The 22537-nt window shown below is 42.1% G+C and overlaps 1 protein-coding gene across 2 annotated transcripts; it reads left to right on the plus strand.

Moving 5' to 3' along the window:
* Window positions 1-12: 12 nt before the first annotated feature.
* On the plus strand, window positions 13-16155 carry LOC137297406 (probable imidazolonepropionase). Of its 2 annotated transcripts, none has more exons than XM_067829410.1 (10): window positions 13-86; window positions 5390-5972; window positions 6282-6431; window positions 9094-9200; window positions 9686-9750; window positions 11092-11369; window positions 12789-13014; window positions 13611-13829; window positions 14189-14349; window positions 15092-16155. In XM_067829410.1, the coding sequence occupies exons 3-10, from the start codon at window positions 6295-6297 to the stop codon at window positions 15195-15197; spliced, it is 1299 nt and encodes a 432-aa protein (XP_067685511.1). In that variant the 5' UTR covers window positions 13-86; window positions 5390-5972; window positions 6282-6294; the 3' UTR covers window positions 15198-16155. The 2 variants fall into 2 exon arrangements, with proteins under 2 accessions (XP_067685511.1, XP_067685510.1); XM_067829409.1 differs by having other exon boundaries at window positions 5897-5972.
* Window positions 16156-22537: the final 6382 nt, after the last annotated feature.

Raw genomic sequence — 22537 nt, forward strand, 5'->3', positions numbered from 1 at the left:
AATGCCTACGTCACAGTTGTGGGCAGATAAGGACCGTGCTGGAAACACTGCACGGACGTGAACAAGTACCAGCCATAATAAGCTTTGTAAGTATGTGTATGTCGGTCACAATTTACATTGTATATGTTTGGTAGTGGAATTACAACAAACGCTTGGGATTTGTGCACAGTTTCATATCCCTCAGTGGTATTTGATTACGATGAGTATGGTTTTACACCCCTTTACCAATATTCCAGTAATACCACGGCGGAGGACACCAGAAATGGGCTTCACATATTGTACCCATGTGGAGAATCGAACACGGGTCTTCAGCGTAAGGAGCGGACGCTTAACCATTAGGGTTCCTACCGTCCCTAATTCGAAATGAAACAGACCGATCAAAGTTACAACAGGTGAAGTCTGAACACTGAACGGGGACAGTACTCTTAGTTGAAAACTATTACACGATATATAACGGTGTCACGCTGAATGAACATTGCTCTAATGTGTCATTACGGACTGGTAGGACTGGGGTCGGTTCAACTTCATTAAATATATGTCAGAACGGCTTTATAAAGTTTGTGACAATGAACGCACGGTGAGTAATTCTTAATTCCGCCAAATAGATTATAAATGTAAAGTAGAAATGATAAATAAGTAATCTACATTTTTTAAGTTCGTAATGACCGAGGGATGTAACGATCCATTGGAGGTCAGACGTTTTGTATTGGTTGTAGAGCCATTACTGACCTGTGACCTTGACCTAGTATCATTACCTGGAACGAATATGGCCAAAAGATGATGACAATAGCTACAGCTTACGTTGCCTGACAGTAATTGTCGATTTCTGCCATGAATGAGTGGGTGAGTGAGTGAGTATAGTTTTTCGTCGATTCCAGCAATATGACGGCAGGGGATACCAGTAATCTGGCCTCACAAGTTGTATCCAGGTGGGGAATCGAACCCGTGTCTTCGGCGTGATGATCGAACGCCTTAACCACAAAGCCACTCCACCGCAAAGTTTCCGGGTATGAAGACATACTCAGCATCTCGTGTTTCTAAGAGTCGACTATAATAAAGAGCAGATTAGAGGTTTGTACACTGACTGCATTTTTGAAGATGAGGGTTGGAAGTGATGTTCAGCTGTCCATACTTGTGACATCGGACTGGTGGGACGGACAGGCTCGCTGACTTAGCTGATTCACATCATCGTGTTAGGAATGAGTACATCGATGGTACCAGTCACTGGTTTATCTCGTCCAGACTTGACTGCTAACACACCGCCGTCATAAAACAGGAATATTTCAGATTGTGCCATTAAACAAACAAAACATACATGATCACGTGTCACCATGCACCGATGACATGATCGTTGGTCATGATTTCTTCAGCCCCTGTTTTCTGTCATCATGACTTGCCGATTTTCTGTCGACGGCGATAACGCTGGGGAGCGTTGTTACTGTTCGCGGCGCTAACCAGTCTCACTGTAGTACTGTCGGAAATGGAAAAATATCTTGTGTTTTCACATTTATATCGACAATTTATGTAGTTAATATGTGAAGGTGTGAAATATCTGTTAAACAAAGTTGGGCCTAACTACAGTCTGTGGTAGGGATATCCGAAAAGTAGAAAAGGGAGAAATTAGTGCAGAAATCATCCATACAAAGCAACATAGAACAGACCATGGTTTTATGTAAATGATATTGTGCCATGATATTTTATTTCAAAGGACACTTTTTAAATGCCCATTTTAAAATCATACTTAGCTTCATTATAAGCTCTAGCTGACGTAATAAATAATATCTTTAATACTGAAACTATTAACGGGGTAGCAGCCATAGAGCCTCACTATCACTATAAAAAGAAACGGGTAGGAAGGCACACCCAGGACGGGTGTCAACAACGGTGGTTGGGGTCGGACTGAGGAGTGGAATCAGCTAAGATAAAATATTCCCTTTGGGAACTAAGCTGGTGGAAGTAAACGGCATGTCATAATGTTCACAAACAACATCCAGTCCTTTCGATCTTGTTGTGGTCTTGCCACCTACATGTTTTGAGACATTTAATACGATGGTTGATTTCAGATTTTCTGTGGGTACTATATTCTTTTACACATCTCAACATAAACGTTAGGAAAGACACGTAAGGTGGTAATCAATAGATCAGACATATTTAATACACATGCAAAAAGCATATTAAATTCTTTGAGATGACCCGTTGTGCCTGTAGGCAGCACGTGCATTTCAAGCCAAGTGAGTCGACGGTCCGTCGCCATACCTGGCTGAAGCATTTTCGTGATATCCTGTTATACATCCCAATGAACGCACAGTTGAGCCGAAGTGGGTTATTTCGACATATGTTATTTGCAATCGTGTATTTTTTAGGGACAATGAGTAACTGCCCCAAAACTTTTTCCCCTCCTTCCGACAAAACTGTACACAAAGCAACCCATTTCGTCATCATGGACGCAAATGGGATCATTAATATTTAAATAAACGGTTAAATATTATAAGCAGATAATCCAGAGGTAACCCATGTTTGACACAGTCATGTCAGAGTTATAATCCCACCCCTCCTTTAAGGGGTGTTGCTCGGCCTCCTCCGGGCAGGTGCGGATTTTATACGAGGGCAGTCTTGAGCGTGCGGGCAAAATAAAGGAGATAGATCTACCGGAAGTATAGCAAGATTTGGTACCGTCGTAAATTTCCGATTCTCTAGTTTTTCCATTTCTTTTTTACGGCGCCTCCATGCTATTTTTCCGAAAGTATGGATATACATAGACAACACAAGGTAAACAGATTTAGAGGTATCTCCCTTCCATCGATTTTCAATCGCAAAACATCGGTAATTTCCGTGCTTCATGCGTGATTCAATGGTATTCGAGAGAAAGAAGTAATACCGTGAAGCACCAGAAGGGTTCGGAATTCCCAACGGTGTACATTGAAAATAATACATCGCCTGTAAGCGGGGTACATTGAAAATAATAGAATAGCGCTGTGAAAAGTGATTTTGTATTTTTTAGAATACATGCGCTGATCCAGGTACTGTTCCACCGGACCATCTATAGCTATGAGGTTGTTATTTCCTGCTTGAAATTCTACGCTTTACTTCGCATCCTTCGTACATGCTGAGTATGGTGTAAGTACAGGACCATGTACTTTTGTATCATAAGATACCTCACAATTTCAGCTTTCTAACAAAATACATTTAAGACCAGTAACTTTTACGACACGTGGGACTCACGGTGTTTCCATGGTTAGCATGTATTTTTAATTGTATCCCGGAAATGCATTTTATTATGTAGTATATATGGCTTTTCAAGAGTGTTTACAGGAGTTCGCGACATCAGGTTCTCTGGATGATATAATAATTTATACATGTGAACAAAACACCTTCAAGGTCAAAGTCACATTCATCAAGTTTGTAATAAATTTGAACTAAAATTTAATATTTCCTCATTAAATGTTGGTATGTCAACGCAAACAAGACCAATTACTTTGGTTCAGACCTCAGTCACTATTTTGTTAACCAAAGATGTCAAACAATATGATTTGAGGTGACATCAGGACTTCCAATGACACTCTATGTGTAAATGAATCAAAGATCACATTTACATTTTGCTTTATGCAAGAGTCTCAGTGATTGTGTGTGAAACAGGAACGTGACAAAGCGTATTATCAATGTCTGAGTTCTTTACGAATGGAATAAGCCGTTATAACATTTCAAAATAGATGTGTAGTTGAAGTCAGGATGTTTGTTTGCGTGGTAATATTCCAGCTGTATGACGACGTTCTAAAACGAGTGGGAGCCAAACAATCATATTTGTAGATGACACATATTTCTAGGTGATACTAAATTTTAGGTATGTGATATGAAGTACTCAGGGGGAGGTAACTACTGTGGAAATATTTATGGCCGTAGCATACCATACTATGTCAACATATTTGCTTGAGTTACCATCTGTAGTTCCGAGTCTACTTTGATAACATTCCTGTTATGAAATACATCTTAAATGAGTCGTAGTTTGATAAATGATTTCTTTCGGTTTTCGTTTCATTTTGATGCAGGCAGTGCGAAATTTGAAAAAAAAATTAAGAAAGTTGTGAAACTACAGAATTTAGGCCAACAGACGACTTAAATATTATATACTGAGGGTAAACATAAGGGATCACATGAAAGGACAAATGCTCCTTTATTTTTATCCCAGTCTAAGTAAACTTGGCCTCAGTTCTTTTCGTTACACTCCACTACTGAGTCTAACAAAATCTTATGGGAGGTCGCGTCAGGTAACCTTTGAGATTGACCAATCAGAACACAGCTTACCAAATCGCTAAAATGCACATTCGCACATACCTTTTGATTTTTTTATCTCGAAAAGGTTCGCACCCGAACGTATCCGAATGCTATTTAGCGTACGCCCGCTTCTGGGGGATGCACACGGCGTACGTACAACCATGACAATGGTGAGTAAACAGTCACTGAAAATAGTGTTTATGGCAATATTCAATTATGTTATCTTGCGGAAATATTAGCTAATGGTAACCATGTCTACAGAAACCCCAATGCGTATATACTACAGGTTAACTGCTATATGCAGATGTTTGTTTGTGGCGAGATCTGTGTCAGTGACCTGAATATTTTGAAAGTCCCTCCGATCGCTGAATAGTAGCCGTTGTCTGATTGGTGAAATCTATTTAACCGTCTCGCGTTTGATTGGACGGTCATTGGTCGCACCAAGGTTACCTGACGCGACCTTCTACTAGGTTTTGTTAGACTCAGTTGTGCAGTGTAACGAAATACACTGCGACTAAGTTTACTGCGTAGGCTTTGTATCGCATTCCTTGTGAAAAAAAACTGGATCAGAAATAAAGGAACACCTGTGTTTTCATGTGATCCCATATTTTTCCCTCAGTATATAAATATATATATATGTAACCGTGATGTTGCTGGAATATTGCTAGAAGCGGGTTAAAACTATACTCACTCTGAAGGTTTTCTGTCGTGAAGTATATGTACATAAATACCTTTGTCTTTTTGTCATGTCACATTACTTCCATTATTTCCAGAAGCGTTTAAAAAGCATACTTATGTATATTTTACCACCGCTCGTGCCATTTTGGTGAGTTTTTATAAAACTGTTTATGACCATATTGTGAGAGACGCAGTAGAATCTGACAAACACAATAGATAATCTATGGTTGGGTGTAATCTGTGCCTCTGGAGTCTGTACCCTTTGTGAGTCTGGGACGGGCACAGCTGGAGATAACCTACTTCAGGTCAAAATACGATGCCGTAAATCCTGCAATAGACGCACCGGCCTCTTCTTTCAAATTACGGTAAACATTTTTAGTTTCCATGAGGATGAGACATCAAATTTTATTAAAACTCGCGTGATTTGCATTTTTTTCAGAAGGCGCTTTCATTTCCATTATTCCAACGGAGTACTGAATGTTTTTTGTGGCATTGCGGGTCAAAGTGGTCTATATGTTGTGCCGCTAGAGGTGGTCATTGGCGATTCTTGCACTGGTATTGTCGTCGACCAACACGCCTCGCAAGCGACACAACACCGGGTGCTCTGTCTAAGGACCATTCCTTGCACAACACCTTTAATACTTCCACTATCTTGAGGTCTCAGGTAAACGACAGCCACATCCAAGCCTAACAATCTGACAGGGGAGAGGAACATCAGTGGGTTCTCATCTGAAAACGTGACAGGTTACGCCATTTTCACCGCTCACACAGGGCCTTGCTCAACCGGAAGTCGACCGTCATCAACTGCCATTTCCACGATAGACAATCGATACTGGCAGACACTGTGTCACAAACTTCGTTAGATTTTGCCATTTCCAAGTAGTATACTTTTATAAAATTGATTTGTCTTATAAGCGAAAATCATGACAACATGATCATGTTGTAGAGACGTCGACAGTGGTCGATTTGGGTCGAGCACAACAGGCGTCATTTCATGGCGGACATCTGTTTCAGCTCTTACGGTAGGTCATTTGGAAATCTCACTCACTTATATTGTGAGAATGTCGCCAGTCACAGATATATGTACATCTCGTTGAAACTGGTTTATCCCTAATTAGAAATCTTAACGTACTTATAAAGCTCGCATCAGAAACCTATACTTAAGCTCACGGTAAACTGTAACTGGAGGTCATGACCTATAGTAATAACAATGGAGGTCTGACCTGTAGGAATAATATGCGTAGTCATATATCTGAGTCGGCACGTCCTGACTGGGAGATAAATCTAACGTGTTGTCTGTTATAGTAGTGGCGTGTTTCGTAAACCTACAGGTCGGCGTGAGGAATGGCGAAGTACAAACTCCTAATCAGGTCAGCTCGACAGGTCGTGCAGGTCACAGACACGGGTGCACGTGCACTCTATGGCTCAGGCATGCAACACGTGGCGGTGCTGGAAGGAGGCCATAGCATCGTGGTTGGGCTGTAAGTGTGCCAAGTCACTCATCTGGGTTCAGCTGTAATGCTAAATGTGCTATAACAACTCCGAATCTCCATACATGGAACCAGAAATTACCAGTTACCAAAGTTTGTTTCCGAAACTGGCTTAGTAGTGAATGAGTGAAGCGGTAGTAAAATACCCGGCTAAAGGTGAGAGGTGAAAAGATAGAGTTACCTCCCCTATACTGTACGATCCGCCATCGACTGACACTCAAACGGTTTTTTCCTGAGACATTGTGGTCGTATTCTGTACTATTTATGCATGAATACTGAATGTTTAATATGATACTGTTGAGTTCCTCAAACTATATATGAATATGTAATGTATTGCCCCAAAAATTAAGTATTCACTTTTTTGAAAGAGATATCTTTTTTTATAAGTATCAAGACTGTCGATAGATAATGACTTGAAGATGCTGGTGTTTACCATGAAATACATTCTCGAATGTATAATACCTTTTCAGAAACCATCAAAGTTTCTATAAGTAATCAAGCATCCAAACTATGTAGTTATAAAGTACATGCATACATTCTGTCATTGTGATGTCCGCTGTTTTGGTTCTTCAGTTAAACCAATTTGTCTCTATACTTATGTGTTATCTAGGGTTTTGAGGAGACTTGGAAAAAATCCAGAACAATTTGCAAGGCAAATCGTTACAGTTGCAAAGATACTCCCGTTTTCATCATATTTTGGTTGTAGAAAATACAGGATATTTAAACGAAGATGATTGTGTTCGGGTCCAAAGTCGTATCTGGGAAATATTCCTAACCTTGCCATACAGTGTACAATCTATGATGCTTAAAGATGGAATCGATCATGGTAGAAGTTGTTATTGGCTGTCATTTTTTGAGTAACATTCTAACACATCAGCCAAATCTATTTGGACTTCTCAGATCACTTCCTGGTCAAAATAGACTGTTTCTATGTGCACATTTGAATTTTATTTAAAAGCATTATTTTACTAATCATCTGCTAATCACTAAAACTGGAGTAATACTTATTGTGCTTGTCCTCTAGGCTAGTAATCAAACTTGTCTGTTTCCAGTATCATTGAAGCAAGAAGGTTAAATAACAGTCACCCAATTCCATGAGCGATTCTGGAACTTGTGTGGTGTTAAATTATCACACATCAAAGCGGTGTACGTCTAGACATGTGCTGCTGTCCAGTACGGTTTCGTTGCATTGGTTCCTGACAATGATATGGTTTTGTTCTCTTATACTTTTATAAATAAACTCAGCAAATATAAAAACTTGACACTTATTATTTTTCAAATAGTGTTTTGAAACTTTTCTTGAAAGAGTTCTTGTAGTGATTATGGTTAAATGCATTGTCAAGGGCATTACGTCACACTTTCATCCTACTGGTCTGGCCTAAGTAGCAAGGGGGAGAACACTGTACGCTAAAATCACGTTTCTACGTGCCACAAGTCACGTGACCTATTGATACATGTGCAATTGATCTCACGGTAGCAGAGTAGAGTGTCATCTCAGAAAAACACGGTTTTATGGTTAATTATTTGTTAATTTGCAATGCTCCGTCCTGGTCGACCACGTATGACGTCACACGCTGAAGACCGGTTTGTCACTGCCACGTCCACTGGGAATGTATTGTTTGGAGGCCGAGTGACTGCCCAAATCATTCGAAATTGCCTTCACTCTGCGACCATATCGTGCACCAATTCTGCGCACGACGGCTCCTGAGATGGACCCAGCGAGATAGGAAAAGGGTTGTGGTTAGTGATGAATCAAGGTTCACATTAACCTTTGCTGATGGAAGGGTTAGAGTTTGGAGAAGACAAGGAGAACGCAATGCCCAGTGTTCAGGAAGTGGATCGATTTGAGGGCAGCGTTATGGTTTGGGGTGTTATCGACGGTCATGCTTGATCCCGACTCATTTCATCCAGGGAAACCTTAATGCGGCAGCATACAGGGATCAGGTACTCGTTCCACAGCTTTTGCCATTCCTGGCAGCTCATGGCCCAGGACTGACTTTCCAACAGGATAACGCCAGACCTCATACGGCCAATTTAAGAACGAATTTCCTCAGGAACGCTGGTATTAGTTTCATGGAGTGGCCCTCAAGATCTCCCGACCTCAACCCCATAGAGCATGTGTGGGATGTGTTCGGCAGGTGGCTCCGTCAAGTAAGGAACCCTCCACAGAACTTGCAGGAGCATGGTGCCATGTTGGTACAAATATGGCGGCGTATTCCCCAAGCTGTGTTCAGACGCATCATGTAATCCATGAGGAGACGTTGTATCGCAGTTGTGAACGCCCATGGAGGACACACCCGATATTGATATGATTTCATTAAGTTGTGACTCACAGTTTTTTAATCATGGACATTGTAGTCGCATTTCCGGTGGAACCGATTCCATGACAAACATGATCTGTATGCTATAGCGTCTTGTAATGACAAGAGAATTGAATACAATCGTTATTTCAAACCCATTTTCCAAAATGTTCAAGTTATGGACTTTGAAACGAGTGTAAAGTTTGTATTTTTGTTGAGTTTATGTCAATTTTTTTATTTTATTTTTTTGCGTTTGACGTTGAAACATTTGTGCAGATTTTACTTAAATGCTGTTGCCTCGGTAACACTAAAGACTTACAGTGTGTCAACCACACCTTCATGCTTTTTTTCAGTGACGGTAAAATCACCGACATCGGGCCCGACAGTGAGATACTAGACAAGTACAGGGAGGGGGATTTCACCAGCGTCATCAACGCCAGCGGGAGATGTGTAATGCCCGGTAACAAGTCACAGTTGTGTTATGTAGTAGTGGTGGTGGTGTTGTTGTGCGAGTTACTGACTGAATGAATGAATGACCAAGGGCATGGCGACAGAGTGAAAGTTACATGGTATTCGGGTGGGCGGAGTAGAACAGTGTTGTACTTTCCGTACGATTTAACTGTACAAGAAGTCTGATGCACACTGCACAGATGTTGGCAGCGATTAAATCCACCAAATGAGCCACGGGTTCTCGAGCTCGTGTGGAGGAGCGCAGATCTATTATAAAAGTCGTGCGAAGCCCATTCTGGTGTCCCTCTCCGTGATATTGCTGTGATATTTGGCAAAAGCAACTCACTCAATTTCTCTTTTATCAAACGGGTTTAACGGTCAAGCTATCTCAATTAAATGAGGACCTCCTTTGTTTAAACTATGTTGTCACCACGACATATGCTTTCGTCTTAACGACTACATCTGTGTATTTAGCTTCTGTACCCCCTGTTCCAGGTTTAGTGGACGCTCACACCCACCCTGTGTGGGCCGGGGACCGGGTGCACGAGTTTGCTATGAAGGTAACAATACTTACGTCTGCGTGATGGGTTAAACAGGAGGAGTGGCAGTCACAGCTCAACAACTGTTCTCGTTTACAATCAAGGCCCCTTTAGACAGGACGCGAATAGTTGATCACTGGCTTGTCTGGTCCAACTCGATTATTTACAGATCGCCGCAAAATACGCTGGGATATTGAGTGCGACGTAAAATTTAACTCACTCAACAATACGGAGTTTTATTAATTCAGATCCCGCTTCTATGCTCCCTAACCACGACTCCCTTGTGCAAATATACATACATTTTGTCCGGATGGTGTAAGATAGGACGTTTTCACAGGACGAACTGACGATATACTCATCATAAATAGTTTATTATTTAATTCTAATTCTATTTCGAAAGCTAACATGCCTGTTTCCATGGTTTTACAATGGCGGCTCCTGATCAGTAACAGGTTCAGGATGGTCAGTGTCACTTCTCACAAACTTCTTGTCGCCACCTGCGGATTGTGTTATTCTTCTCAAAACTGTGTATTTTCATATGTTCCCCAAGTTGACGCAAAATTGTTTCTTTATCTGTGGATGTTTCTTGAAAATGACAAAGGTGCTTGCTGGTGAAGCCGCCGGGATCACAATATGAATATCTCGTTCGATGGGCTTAATGCGATAGTGAGTGAGTGAGTGAGTGAGTGAGTGAGTGTTATGTGCCCTCGTCTCCCTCCTCACTGTCCCTGGTGAGGTGTGGTAGCCTAGTGCTTAAAGCGTTCACTTGTCACGCCTAAGACCAGGGTTCGATCCCCCACATCGATACAATCTATGAAGCCCATTTCTGGTGTCCGCCCTAATATTGCTGTAATAATGCTAAAAAGCGGCGTAAAACTAAACTCGCTCACTCACTCCACGCTGCCCGTGGGGTGGTTCTTTTAATTGTACGCCGTCGACAACAGTCATTCTGTGTGTTAGACAAAGCATAAAATCGCCTTTGAACTGTTTTATCTTTTATATGGAACCTAGGGTATCACACGCAGATTCGGTATACATGTTACAGATTGGGTTACAGGCACGCCTCTTTAAATTTAACTTTTATAGTGTGTTTTCATACACCCGTCCATCCCAGTCCTAATGAGTGCATCACGCCGTTCACTGAAAAATTGAACGTGCAGTTTATTTTAATACTTAAGAAAATACTTGTTCCCGTCTGTGCTAACGCTGCGTCACTTTTGTGAACTCTCAGTTCCCCTTTCGATCCATATGTTATTAGTTGCCCCTGAACTCACTTCATGATAGAACAAAATACGAAAAGCGTTTGGGGGATATCTATTGTTTGTTTGTCTTTGATGGAACATTTATGTCATGTGTTTATAGTTGGCCGGGGCGTCCTACATGGATGTGCACAACGCCGGCGGTGGCATCCACTACACCGTGGACCACACCAGGCGGGCAACACAGGAGGAGTTGCTGGAGTCGTTCTGTGGTCGGCTCCGGGCCATGGTCCGGTTTGGTACCACGCTGGTTGAATGTAAAAGTGGATATGGTCTTGACACGGACAACGAATTGAAGATGCTGAAAGTGATTGACGAGGGAAGAAAGAGCGTCAGTATTGACGTGTCCAGTACGTACTGTGGCGCACACGCTGTTCCGAAGTAAGACCATCTATATAGTAAAACCACACGTTGTCCCGAAGTAACACCATCTATACAGTCCCATAGTAAATGCACCCACTGTCCCGTAGTGAGGCCATGTACATAGTCCCACAGTAAATGTACACACTGTCCCGTCGTGAGGCCATGTACATAGTCCCACAGTAAATGCACCCACTGTCCCGAAGTGAGACCATCTATACAGTCCCGCACTAAATGCACCCACTGTCCCGAAGTAACACCATCTATACAGTCCCACAGTAAATGCACCCACTGTCCCGTAGTGAGGCCATGTACATAGTCCCACAGTAAATGCACCCACTGTCCCGTAGTGAGGCCATGTACATAGTCCCACAGTAAATGCACCCACTGTCCCGAAGTAACACCATCTATACAGTCCCACAGTAAATGCACCCACTGTCCCGTAGTGAGGCCATGTACATAGTCCCACAGTAAATGCACCCACTGTCCCGTAGTGAGGCCATGTACATAGTCCCACAGTAAATGTACACACTGTCCCGTCGTGAGGCCATGTACATAGTCCCACAGTAAATGCACCCACTGTCCCGAAGTGAGACCACGTACATAGTCTCATAGTAAAAGCACATTTTGTCACGAAGATAGTGAAGTAAAGGCAGACGATGTTTAATGTTTTTCAGTGGCATTTAGAAGGATGTATGTTGAACAGAAACGATGTTTTTGTGGATAAACAGCTTCCTTGCTGCTTTGGATGTGGCGTTTTGTGGTAGGAGCTAACACCTTCATCACTTGATGACGGCCTTAGCATCTACACCTAAACGTCGCACCCACTGGGATAAAGAAATTGTCCGTAAAAAAACTGTAGACGATGTTTAATCAAAGCAGACGTAGAAAGGGAGACTCTCAAGTGAAAACAAACAATGTCTAAACTGAGAGGAGAAATTCTAAAATAGGCAAAATAAAAACACCATGCTCTAAGGTATGGCAGGTGTGTACTGTCGTAAAAGGAGACGATCTTTCAAAGTGAACGCCCGAGTTGTAACTTTTTAACAACTCCTTAGTTGATTGATGAATAGTAGAATGATAGAACTACCTCGTAATCGGGCGCTATTGGATCAGTCGTAGTGACGTTTCTTCTGTGTCATTCAATCTTTGCACTACTGTCTTCCAGCAGGTTTCTTTGGTCAACATGTATTGTTACTCCCCTTCTAAACTAGTTATCATGACGTGAAATGTTGTAAGCAACTGACAGCCGTATTGGGAATACTTCAGAAAGCTGTCCAGAAGCTGACGCGCCAGGTGTAACTGACACACTGACAGAGGCATTCCAAAGCGAGCTATCAGATGTTTCTCAAACTCATCTCCTTCTTAGGTTTTGATTGTTCAGACCATGTACGTATGTTGTGATCTCCTTAAAATGTAATTGGTTGTTTTTACCGACAGAGGTCTCACGGCGGCCGAGGCCACGGATGACGTCATCAAGAGGCAGCTCCCTGCCTTACAGAATCTGATGGCGTCAGGCGAGCTGCATGTGGATAACATCGACGTGTTCTGTGAGAAAGGGGTGTTTGACGTCAAACAGTCACGTGATATACTCTTAGCGGGGAAAGCTGCGGGGTTGCAGATCAACTTCCATGGTGATGAGTTGCACTGCCTCAACTCCGCTGAGGTACTGACCTCTTCACTTTGACCACTGGGTCATCAGTGTAGCACTTTTGTCTTATAAGCGCTTTGGTATTTGTGTGGATACAATGGCTACTATTATGGACAAAATAGTTAGGGATATTTGTAAAGTTTGAAATTATGAATAATGATGTATTTATTCATTGACATGCTGATAAATTATCAGTCATAAAATACCAGTATCCTTAATTTATTTTGTCAAGTATAGCTTGTAGGAGTGAGTGAGGGTGCTCTTGTGCCACTTTTTGTCGCTGTCGTTAGTAGTCTGGCACCAGCCCGGAATGTCGTTCATTATGTAGGTGGAATTGGAAGTTATAGGGTCCTCATGTTATATTTCTCACTCCACTTACCAATAACCGTCTCCTGCAAATATACCCATTACATGGCTGTAGAAGTGGGGATTCGGTAAGTAAGAGTGTCCCCCATACCGCCATTTAGCAGAATGTAGACTTCAGAATAGTACCAGGTGTACACTTTGTGTCAAATACATATTAGTCGTCCGGAAGTTACAGATGGAATACGGCATTGTGTGAAAGGTAAGGCTTTCATCAACAAAACCAATCTCGTTCAAATGTGTTGTAGATGGGGGCTGACATTGGCGCCCTTGCCATCAGCCATCTTGAGGAGGTGTCACGTGACGGCATCGAAGCCATGACCAGAAGCGGTACTGTGGCAGTTATTCTGCCTACGACAGCCTATATACTGCGTTTATCTCCCCCTCCCGTCCGTCAGATGATCACGGAAGGCGTGGCAGTGGCACTGGGGTCGGATTTCAACCCCAATGCATATTGCTTATCAATGGTAGGAGCAGAAACACTCGAGTCAGTTCGTAAGATGTTGCATTGAGAAAAATACAATCACTGAAGAACAGAATACCAAAAGGTTCTGTTACTGGTCGTACATTACTTATTTTGACAAAAGCGATATGGCCATTTTACGAAAGTGTACAAAGCACGGATCTCGGCTGTTTATAGTTTTTTTCATAATAATGTACACAATGGCAAAGATCACTTTTCAGATTACAATGTTTGTGGGGATTATTTTAGATGTGGTCAGAACAAGGTAGCCTTAAAGAGACTCGACCTCGAGTGTTTGTGATAAGCAATGCCATGACATACTTACATCTGTGTTACGGAGACGATTTGGTTCCTGTCTTGCAGCCGATGGTAATGCATCTTGCTTGTGTCAATCTGCGCATGTCCATGCCGGAAGTGCTATGCGCCAGTACCATCAACTCGGCTGCAGCTTTGGGCATGTCGTCCAGCCACGGGTCAATAGAAGTGGGGAAAGTGGCCAATCTCCTCATCTTGGACGCACACAGGTACGGTGGGGTGAGATGAACACTGCGTGACATAGCAGCCAGCTAAAAACAAGATATACCAAGGCGACGAAGCATTAAATAACTGGTCAAAGTTAGGCCGTGGTTTATACTACGAGCAACCAGCTACACGGGCACGACACAATCACTGTATCTTTTCAGATTTTCCCATAGGGGGAAGTTATTGAAAAAGTTGTTGCTTCCAATGAAAGTAGACAAATGGCTCCTATGTCAGCTTATAAAGTTCGCTGAATTATTAAACGTCCCACCCTCACGAAATACAATGGGACCTATTTCAAGGAATGTTTTTGAAGAAGATAATTCAGGCACACCTAACAGCCCAGTGTTCTTTATCAACACAGAGATAAGAATTTCGCTACCGTATGTTTTATATCAATCCTATAACTCCGATTTGTTTTGTTCTATTCGATATCAAACGACACCACGGTAAGATTCAGTCATTATGTTTCGCTCTCACTTCCAGTCGTATATGTTAGTAAAGACGGTCCAGGTTTTGTCTTAACTGCAGGAGTAAGTGAGTTTATTTTTACGTTGCTTTTATCAATATTCCTGCAAATTCTGGGAGGGAGACACCAGAAATGGGCTTCACGCATTGTACCCATGTGGAGAACCTTCGTAACAAGCGAACGCTGTAACCACTGGGCTACCAGCAGGATTTTGATAGGGACGTCATGGTTTACAGATCCAGACTGTGATTCCGACATGTTTCATACTTCCTTTCCAGATGGGAACATCTGATCTATCAGTTCGGTTGTAGTGACGTCATTCAACACGTCATCTGGCACGGTGACGTGGTCCATAGCAAGTCAACGTCTGCAACATCATCATAATCCTTCAACACGGCGACGTTTTGTCCGTTAATGTATTGTCTGCCATGCCATGGATTTGCTTACGTTCACCATGTATTGAAGACTTCTTACGGAACTGAGTTTGAATGTCGTAACTGATTTAACCTTACACATATGCTTGGCCTCGAAGATTCGCTGTGCACAGTAGTTACCCTTAGGTTCTAATCCCGGTAAGGATTCAGGGTCTGCCAGCTCCATACACGCGTTCATGGATTTCACAAAAGTAATACGCGTGATGTATCTCTTCTGGCTTTTCTCCCACATAAAGCAGATCGCCGTGAAATAATTGTAATACGGCGTTGAAACCAGCTCATTGACTCACTCACTCTTCATCCATGAGTAGTTTTATGTCATCAGTTTAACCGATATTCCAATACCATGGGCTTTGAAAACAATACCTATTCCTTTGTGTTTTTGCCGAAAACGCAAAAAATAAAGTATCTTTATTTCTAACGCATCCTGTTGAAGTCCAACCCATTGTATGCTTTCAGTAGTTATAAAAGAGACAAGACCGCCGACAGATAATTAAGACACTTCAGCTATTCGTAATCATTGGTGGGCAACTCGCTCATTTGTCAGTGTCTTTTGAAATCTGAAACATCAAAAAAGCAGCCAGACAATTTGAATCACTTAATGGCCGCTCGATGTCCGGTGATGACCACGGCGGATAGCATAAATCACGGGTATCGTCACCAGCATCGGTGTTGAGACTCCATGAAGGGAGCACGTGCCACGGGCGTCCATAGTCGCCCCGATCTTGTGCCATCCATCATTTTATCACCGCCGATCATAAACTACCTGTCGGCGGATATGTTCAACGCTCAGAATGAAGGCTCGTGGTCTCATTTGTCCCCTCACGTGTACACAAGGCGGAGGCGATATGGGCAAATTAGATCTAATGATGTGTATCAATTCCGTCAATAAATCAGGCTCTATCTTCTATCTTGTTCTCAGTCTTCTCCTTAAGACTAGGGGATAAGGGAGAAGGTCATTTAAATTCCAAGATGTCTTTGAAAGATCAGCTTTTTTCATTACCTTTTCTTCTTTATTTTTGTTATGCAGTGATGTTTTTCTCGGCGAGTGGGCCCTGAGACTCGTTTAGATTCCCAAATGTATCAATATACATGTATTATATAATTTGCACTTCTTTGTGCCCGTGGCTCGTTTGATCTATGATTGATTCTCATATGTGTAATATACAAAGTCGTATTTTTGGGGTATTCTTTCCATAATGTCAGAATTTCGGTTCGGATGGAAGACATAAGTTCCGTTGTGCAGCTGGAAGCTGAAATCCCATAAAAGGACAATGGGGTCGCCACTTTCCGAAGTCGAATAGAACTGTAATGCTGACACCTGAGTCCTGTTCTGAACTTTGGGCTAATATCATCTTGTCCCCCATACTTTAACATTAGCTTACGGTAGTTTTGCGGTCGTTTCGTAGAATGGGGCAAGTCCCATTATTGTGACTTTAGTCAAATACAGTTTTCCACAAAGCGATGTATGTACTTCGATATCTTCGAACTCTTCGTTGAAGCATATTGAAACCTTTTCGAAGACCTTCATTTTCCGAGCCAAAATTCAAATTTCTGTTCATGAAGTTGCAGCTATGGATCATGAAAACAAACTAAAAAGTAATCATCGATAATTTTCTTTTTGCAGTTATGTTTGTCTTTTGATTGTGTTATAGTGGTTATAAATCTACAGACCTCTCGAGCCTGGAGTGGTTTACCTGGATTGGGACTCTCTGTGGTGTAGCACATATAGGGGAAAGCTCTATAAGACTTCAACGTCTACTCGCTTTGTGAGAACGCCCCAGCACTGCCAGACCCCTGCATTTATTTACATATTCACACGTTATAATATGCTTATGATATAGTCAAAACCTCATCAAAATCTTTCGCGGATCAGTTTTCCATTTCAACAATGAACATTTTGTCTAATGGATCAGTAGTTGTATACATGACCTCTGACCAAGACAACCTTCCTCCATTCCAAACCCCGGAATGGTTTCCAGACGATTGAACCTTTGCCCAAATTCCTTACAATACATTGAATCCGTTTTCACGTCATTCTACACGCACCTATAACATGTGTCGCTTTAGGTCAACCAAAGCATCAAAAACGGATGACAACTCGATCTTCTCCTAATCCTGTTTTACCATTTTATTGGACTTATTCTTTCACTTGTAGCAGTTTATGTAAAGCAAATCAAATGACCCATGGTCTTTACATGGTTTTTCACACCGGACGGTGAATAGTTTTCGGCGTCAAAGTCCGCCATATGCACGCTGTCACCCCAGCGGGACTGCCGATCATGGGTTGGCCCCGCGGTGAAGGTCATCGCGCATGATCTGTAGCGATGTATGCCGCCGTCTGCTAGGTATCAAACCTTGGTCAATATTTTCGGCCTGGAAAGAAATGAAATGGCGGCATGGCTGCGTTTATGTGTATTTGGGGCTGTAAGTGCCATTAAACACTTTCCACTAACTGCCACTAATTTCTTTATTCGTCCTCGCTCTCCCTTCAATTTCATTTTCCTTTGATGTAGCGACTGTGAAGCGTAAAGTAGATGTTAATGACCGCCCATTGGCTCTCAATACAAGATGGCGGCGATAAGATACAGCGACACCTAGTGTCGTAGCGACAGCTCAATTACGGTAAAGGGCAATTGTCCAGCTATACGGTGGTCAGTGGAGCAGCACGTGCCCTCGTACAAAGTAGATGTGCACCCTGACCTGTCCGAAAGACAAGGTCGCGGAGGATATTCACAGATTTCATCATCTGAACAAATCACACCTCGTCCGTTGGCCATAAAACGCCACAAAGATGGACGTTCCCTCGTTTATAAAGTAGCTATATCCTCGCTTTCAGTTTGGGTTTTAATAAAACGGCTGTAAATAAAAGGCTATGCGAGCGTCACGCCTCATATATCATACGTGGGTATTGAAAATGGATGTCTTAATTTAGTAGGCTCGCCCAAACTGACGTGAGGACTTAAGGTAATATTGAAACGTTGCTCTTACCATAGACGTCGCTCCATGATATCAAAGTCTGACGAAATGTGTATTGTCCGTGTCAAATGAGTGCGTAGCGTTTAACAGTGAATAAAATGATTTGGAGACAACTTGAAAGTCCTCGTGATAGCTTAACAGGTTTTGTTCCGACTGAAATATTGTTTGAGACCGTTGAGAAAATAGTTTTGTTAATCTTTATGTATGATGTATTGATGGCGTAGACAGTTTTCGTTTTATTCCAAGCCCATTACTGCCTAATGGTGATCAGAGGAGTCACGATCTCTCAGCACCGTGTGTCGGGGATGGGTTTAGTATTGTAGGAGGAATACCGCGGCATTATAGATAGATACTTACATTAGAATTTAAAATGTACAGCTAGTAAATCCGTGGCAGAACAGATCCCCAGTACGAACGAAGTGAAGTAGGCGTGTTGTTAAACAGTTGTTTGATTCTAAGGGCTAGCACTGGGTCAATCGTTCATTGAGTGCTCGGTGAATGTGATCGTAACATTGCTAAAAGACCGTGCATTTATATTTACTCGCTGTCTGTGCGTTATTTGTCTTTGAAAATGTAGTCGACGTGCATCGTAAACGTCACTGATCAATTTCTGATTTATCTCCAGTTGTTCAGTCTACCTCTTACTACTGGTATTCGAACGGCGGTGGGTAGCCCAGTGGTTAAAGCGTTCGCTCCTCACAAACCCGGGTTCTATTCCCTATATGGGTACAATGTGTGAAGCCCATTTAAGGTATCCCACGATGTGATATTGCTGGAACATTGCTAAAGGCGGCGTAAAACCACACTCACTCACTCTTTACTTGTGCTATGTGATATGGATGTTGGTACGGCATGCAGAACACGTGTAGCTCCGTGAATCGAGTCGTCGAAGTCTCCATGCCTACTTCTACCCATTGGGCGTGTCAGGATCCGTTAACGTGTGTTTAGATGTCACAAGAAGACGTTTTTTAAGCTGTATTTTGCCACACACCAATGTGAGTAAAAGGGCGTGGGCATGGCGTGAGAATGAACGCTTCAACCAACAAGTAACACAACCATACAGTGACACAACCATACGGTGACACAACCATACATCCACTCAGAGATACAGACCTTAACTGTGTACATCTACACCTGATATCACCAGGGTCAATTATAAATGTGAGCGGGATCAATAGAAAATGAATGGTTCCTAATGTTATTACAGGGACGTTAGGTTAGCGTAGTGGCTACAGCGTTCGCTCGTCACGCCGAAAACCCGGGTTCGATTCCCCACGTGAGTACAATGTGTGAAGCTCAATTCTGGTGTCGCACGCATCACGCGGCCTAAAGCTAAACTCCCTCACTCCTTCATACTATAGAACATACCATATCATCTGAAACCTCTTTGGTCTTAGAGAAACAAAAACGCCACATTTTTAAGACATATAATTTCAAACACTCTACAGAAAAATGAAAGCAAAGAGAAAGGAGAAGTAATAGAGATTAAGATAGAGATGGGAAGAGAATGTAACGAAGGGGAGAACGGAGCGCAAATGGGAGTTGGTTTTACACGGTATGAACCGTTCAACAATTTAGTCCGATCATTTTAGTTCCTGCTAAACATGGGATAAGAGTATACAGAGAACAGCGATATCGTGTTTGAAACTTCCTTCCCGCGCCACACACATCGACCCCCACAGCCATTCCCACCCCTCGTTGAACACTGTACATTTTGCATTGTTAACATATACTTTGAACATGAAAAGACAAACTTGATCTTTGCCTTAACAACCGAAGACCATTGTATAATCTTCAATTTTCTCCAATAAATAACAGTTTAATTTGTGTACCCCATAAACCCTTAAACACCAGACGACTTAAACTGTCGCAATTTATTGCATTAAGTAAGCGCTTTCAGTGTCAAAACTGATTTATTGCAGTAAACCATGAATTTGAATTTTCGCTTTATCTTTGAAATTTCATCAGAATCATTACAGTCGGTTGCTCTTGTACCTGGTTTATGTCACAAGTCAATAGTTCGGTCCAGTGGTCTTGATCCAGCACAGTGGTGTGTTTAGAATACGTATTTGATTAACATTGTGCTCTAACCACCATCGCGCTATAACTAATGGTGGTTTATATTGATGAACAATGCAGAACATGCTCCACAACAGACCTCAGACAAGCCATATACAGCTTGTCTTTTACGTCCAACTTACAAAGATACATCCTTTTGTGCAGTCAGTTTTATGGTTCTATTTCCCTTTGAACTACCTAGTATTTCACATACGTTGTTCGGGAAGCAGGGATCACAATTTCTAGGTATCTGGTTTTATTAACTAAGCGCAGCTCGGGTGGTCTCTGACACAATGGAAGAGGAGGCATGGTTTTCAGGGGGTTGGCATCGAGCGTAGGGATGTTTTGTAATTTGTGTGCCTCGGAGAGCATCGGTACGTGGATGTCGTGTAGATTCGACACATCACCGTCATAACAAAACATCAAAGTCGAAAGGAAAATGATTAAAGAACTGGTCAGATTGTACATCCACATTCCAGAAAGTGTTACGGGTACAGTTACATGCCTCGGTCGGGTCATTGGGTACAATTACATCTTACAGAATGTATGCATGCAGGTACGTGTCTTGGCTACATTTACATCTTACATAGGGTGTGTATGAAGGAACGTGTGATAGGGTACGTTTACATTTTACAGAAGGTATGCATGCAGGTAGGTGTCTTGGGTAAATTTCCATCTAACAGAAAGTATGCATGAAGGTACATGTCTTGGGTACATTTACATTTTACAAAAGGTATACATGCAGGTACATGTCACAGGGTGCGATTACATGTTACAGAAATCATACGTGAAGGTACGTGTCTTGGGGCACATGTGCATCTTACAGACGGCATACGTGCAGGTACGTGTCTTGTGATACATCTACATCTTATAGAAGGCATGCATGCAGGTACACATCAAAGGGTACATTTACATGTTACAGAAGGTATGCATGCAGGTACGTTTCGTGGTTACATTTACATTATACAGATGATTTGTATGCAGGTACATGTCATGGGTACATTTACATGTTACAGAAGGCATGCATGCAGGTTCGTGTCTTGGGGTACATTTACATCTGGCAAGTGGTCACACTCGCTCACTTGAATGATGCATATCATCGTATCCCAAATGCATAGATCGATGTTCGTGATGTCAATCAGTGGATTGTCTGGTTCAACATGATGTCCAGTCAACAACCATGGGATGTCCGGTCAAAAATTAGATGTTTTGGGCCTTTAGCAACATTAAAATAGTTGCATGTATATAGACATACCTTATGAATTGCGGAAATAATATGATTTTCTGAGATGTAGTTTAAGAACAGTAAATATGTAAAGGTGCTGATAAATTATCAGACTTCTTTCTGATTATATGTGTGTTTGAAAATACGCATTCCTGTCGAATTATCTTTTTCTATGTCAGAACTTCAATTTAAAATCGTCACTTCTCAGTATCAGTTTCTTAAATTTTCTGTTATTCAATACAATGTATACCACTCAACTTATGTTAAAGATTTTCTGAGTGTCCAGGAGGGAGTTAAACCTGACAGGTCACATGGATATGAGATGTGGGCTGGTAGTACAGTGGTTGAAGTGTACGCTCGTCACACTGAAGACCCGGGATCAAATCCACGCATAAGTAGAGTGTGTGAAGTCAATTTCTGGTGTTCCCCTCCGTAATATTGCTAAAAGCGACCTGAATATATACTCACTCATTCATATGTTGGATACGTGTGGATGCTATCTGGATTTTATTTTGTGTTATATCATCAAACGATTTTAATCAGTTTTTATGTCGAAGCCGATAGACCGCCATCATTCCCATTTTAGATAAAGTGTTGTTCAAGGTATCAACCAACGGCTCATCTGGCCAGGACATTATTATGCACCAGCGACCATTGTATAGTTGGAAATGGACTACGTCTGTACTTTTCCTTACTTCATCAGTGGTTGAAACCTTCCCTCGTCGCGCCGAAAATCCGGGTTCGATTCCCTTCATGGTTACAATGTGGGAAGGAAATTACTAGTGCCCATGTCGTGATATTGCCATCCTCGATATCTCCAGGGTATACGCTTCGAATAAGTCTCCACTATACCCTGGACGCATCTACGGGGCGGCCCGATAATATTATTACCTCCCTTTCTCACAGTAGCCAATCCGGTACAGTACAGTTATAACCGAGCTTGTCAGTGTCAACAAAGGTAGCGGTCGCAACTGCGAAGGTTTGCTCGCAGTGCGACTCAGATTTTAGGGAAATCATACAAACAACTT

The sequence above is a fragment of the Haliotis asinina genome, chromosome 9, assembly GCF_037392515.1.
Source record: "Haliotis asinina isolate JCU_RB_2024 chromosome 9, JCU_Hal_asi_v2, whole genome shotgun sequence".
Taxonomy (NCBI): Eukaryota; Metazoa; Mollusca; class Gastropoda; order Lepetellida; family Haliotidae; genus Haliotis; species Haliotis asinina.

Excerpts from the sequence above, each read along its gene's own strand:
- LOC137297406 (XM_067829410.1), top strand. The coding sequence starts at position 6,295 with ATGGCGAAGTACAAACTCCTAATCAGGTCAGCTCGACAGGTCGTGCAG. Across the intron at positions 9,201-9,685 it reads CGGGAGATGTGTAATGCCCG|GTTTAGTGGACGCTCACACC; the intron begins GTAACAAGTCAC and ends CCCCTGTTCCAG. Across the intron at positions 13,015-13,610 it reads ACTGCCTCAACTCCGCTGAG|ATGGGGGCTGACATTGGCGC; the intron begins GTACTGACCTCT and ends AATGTGTTGTAG.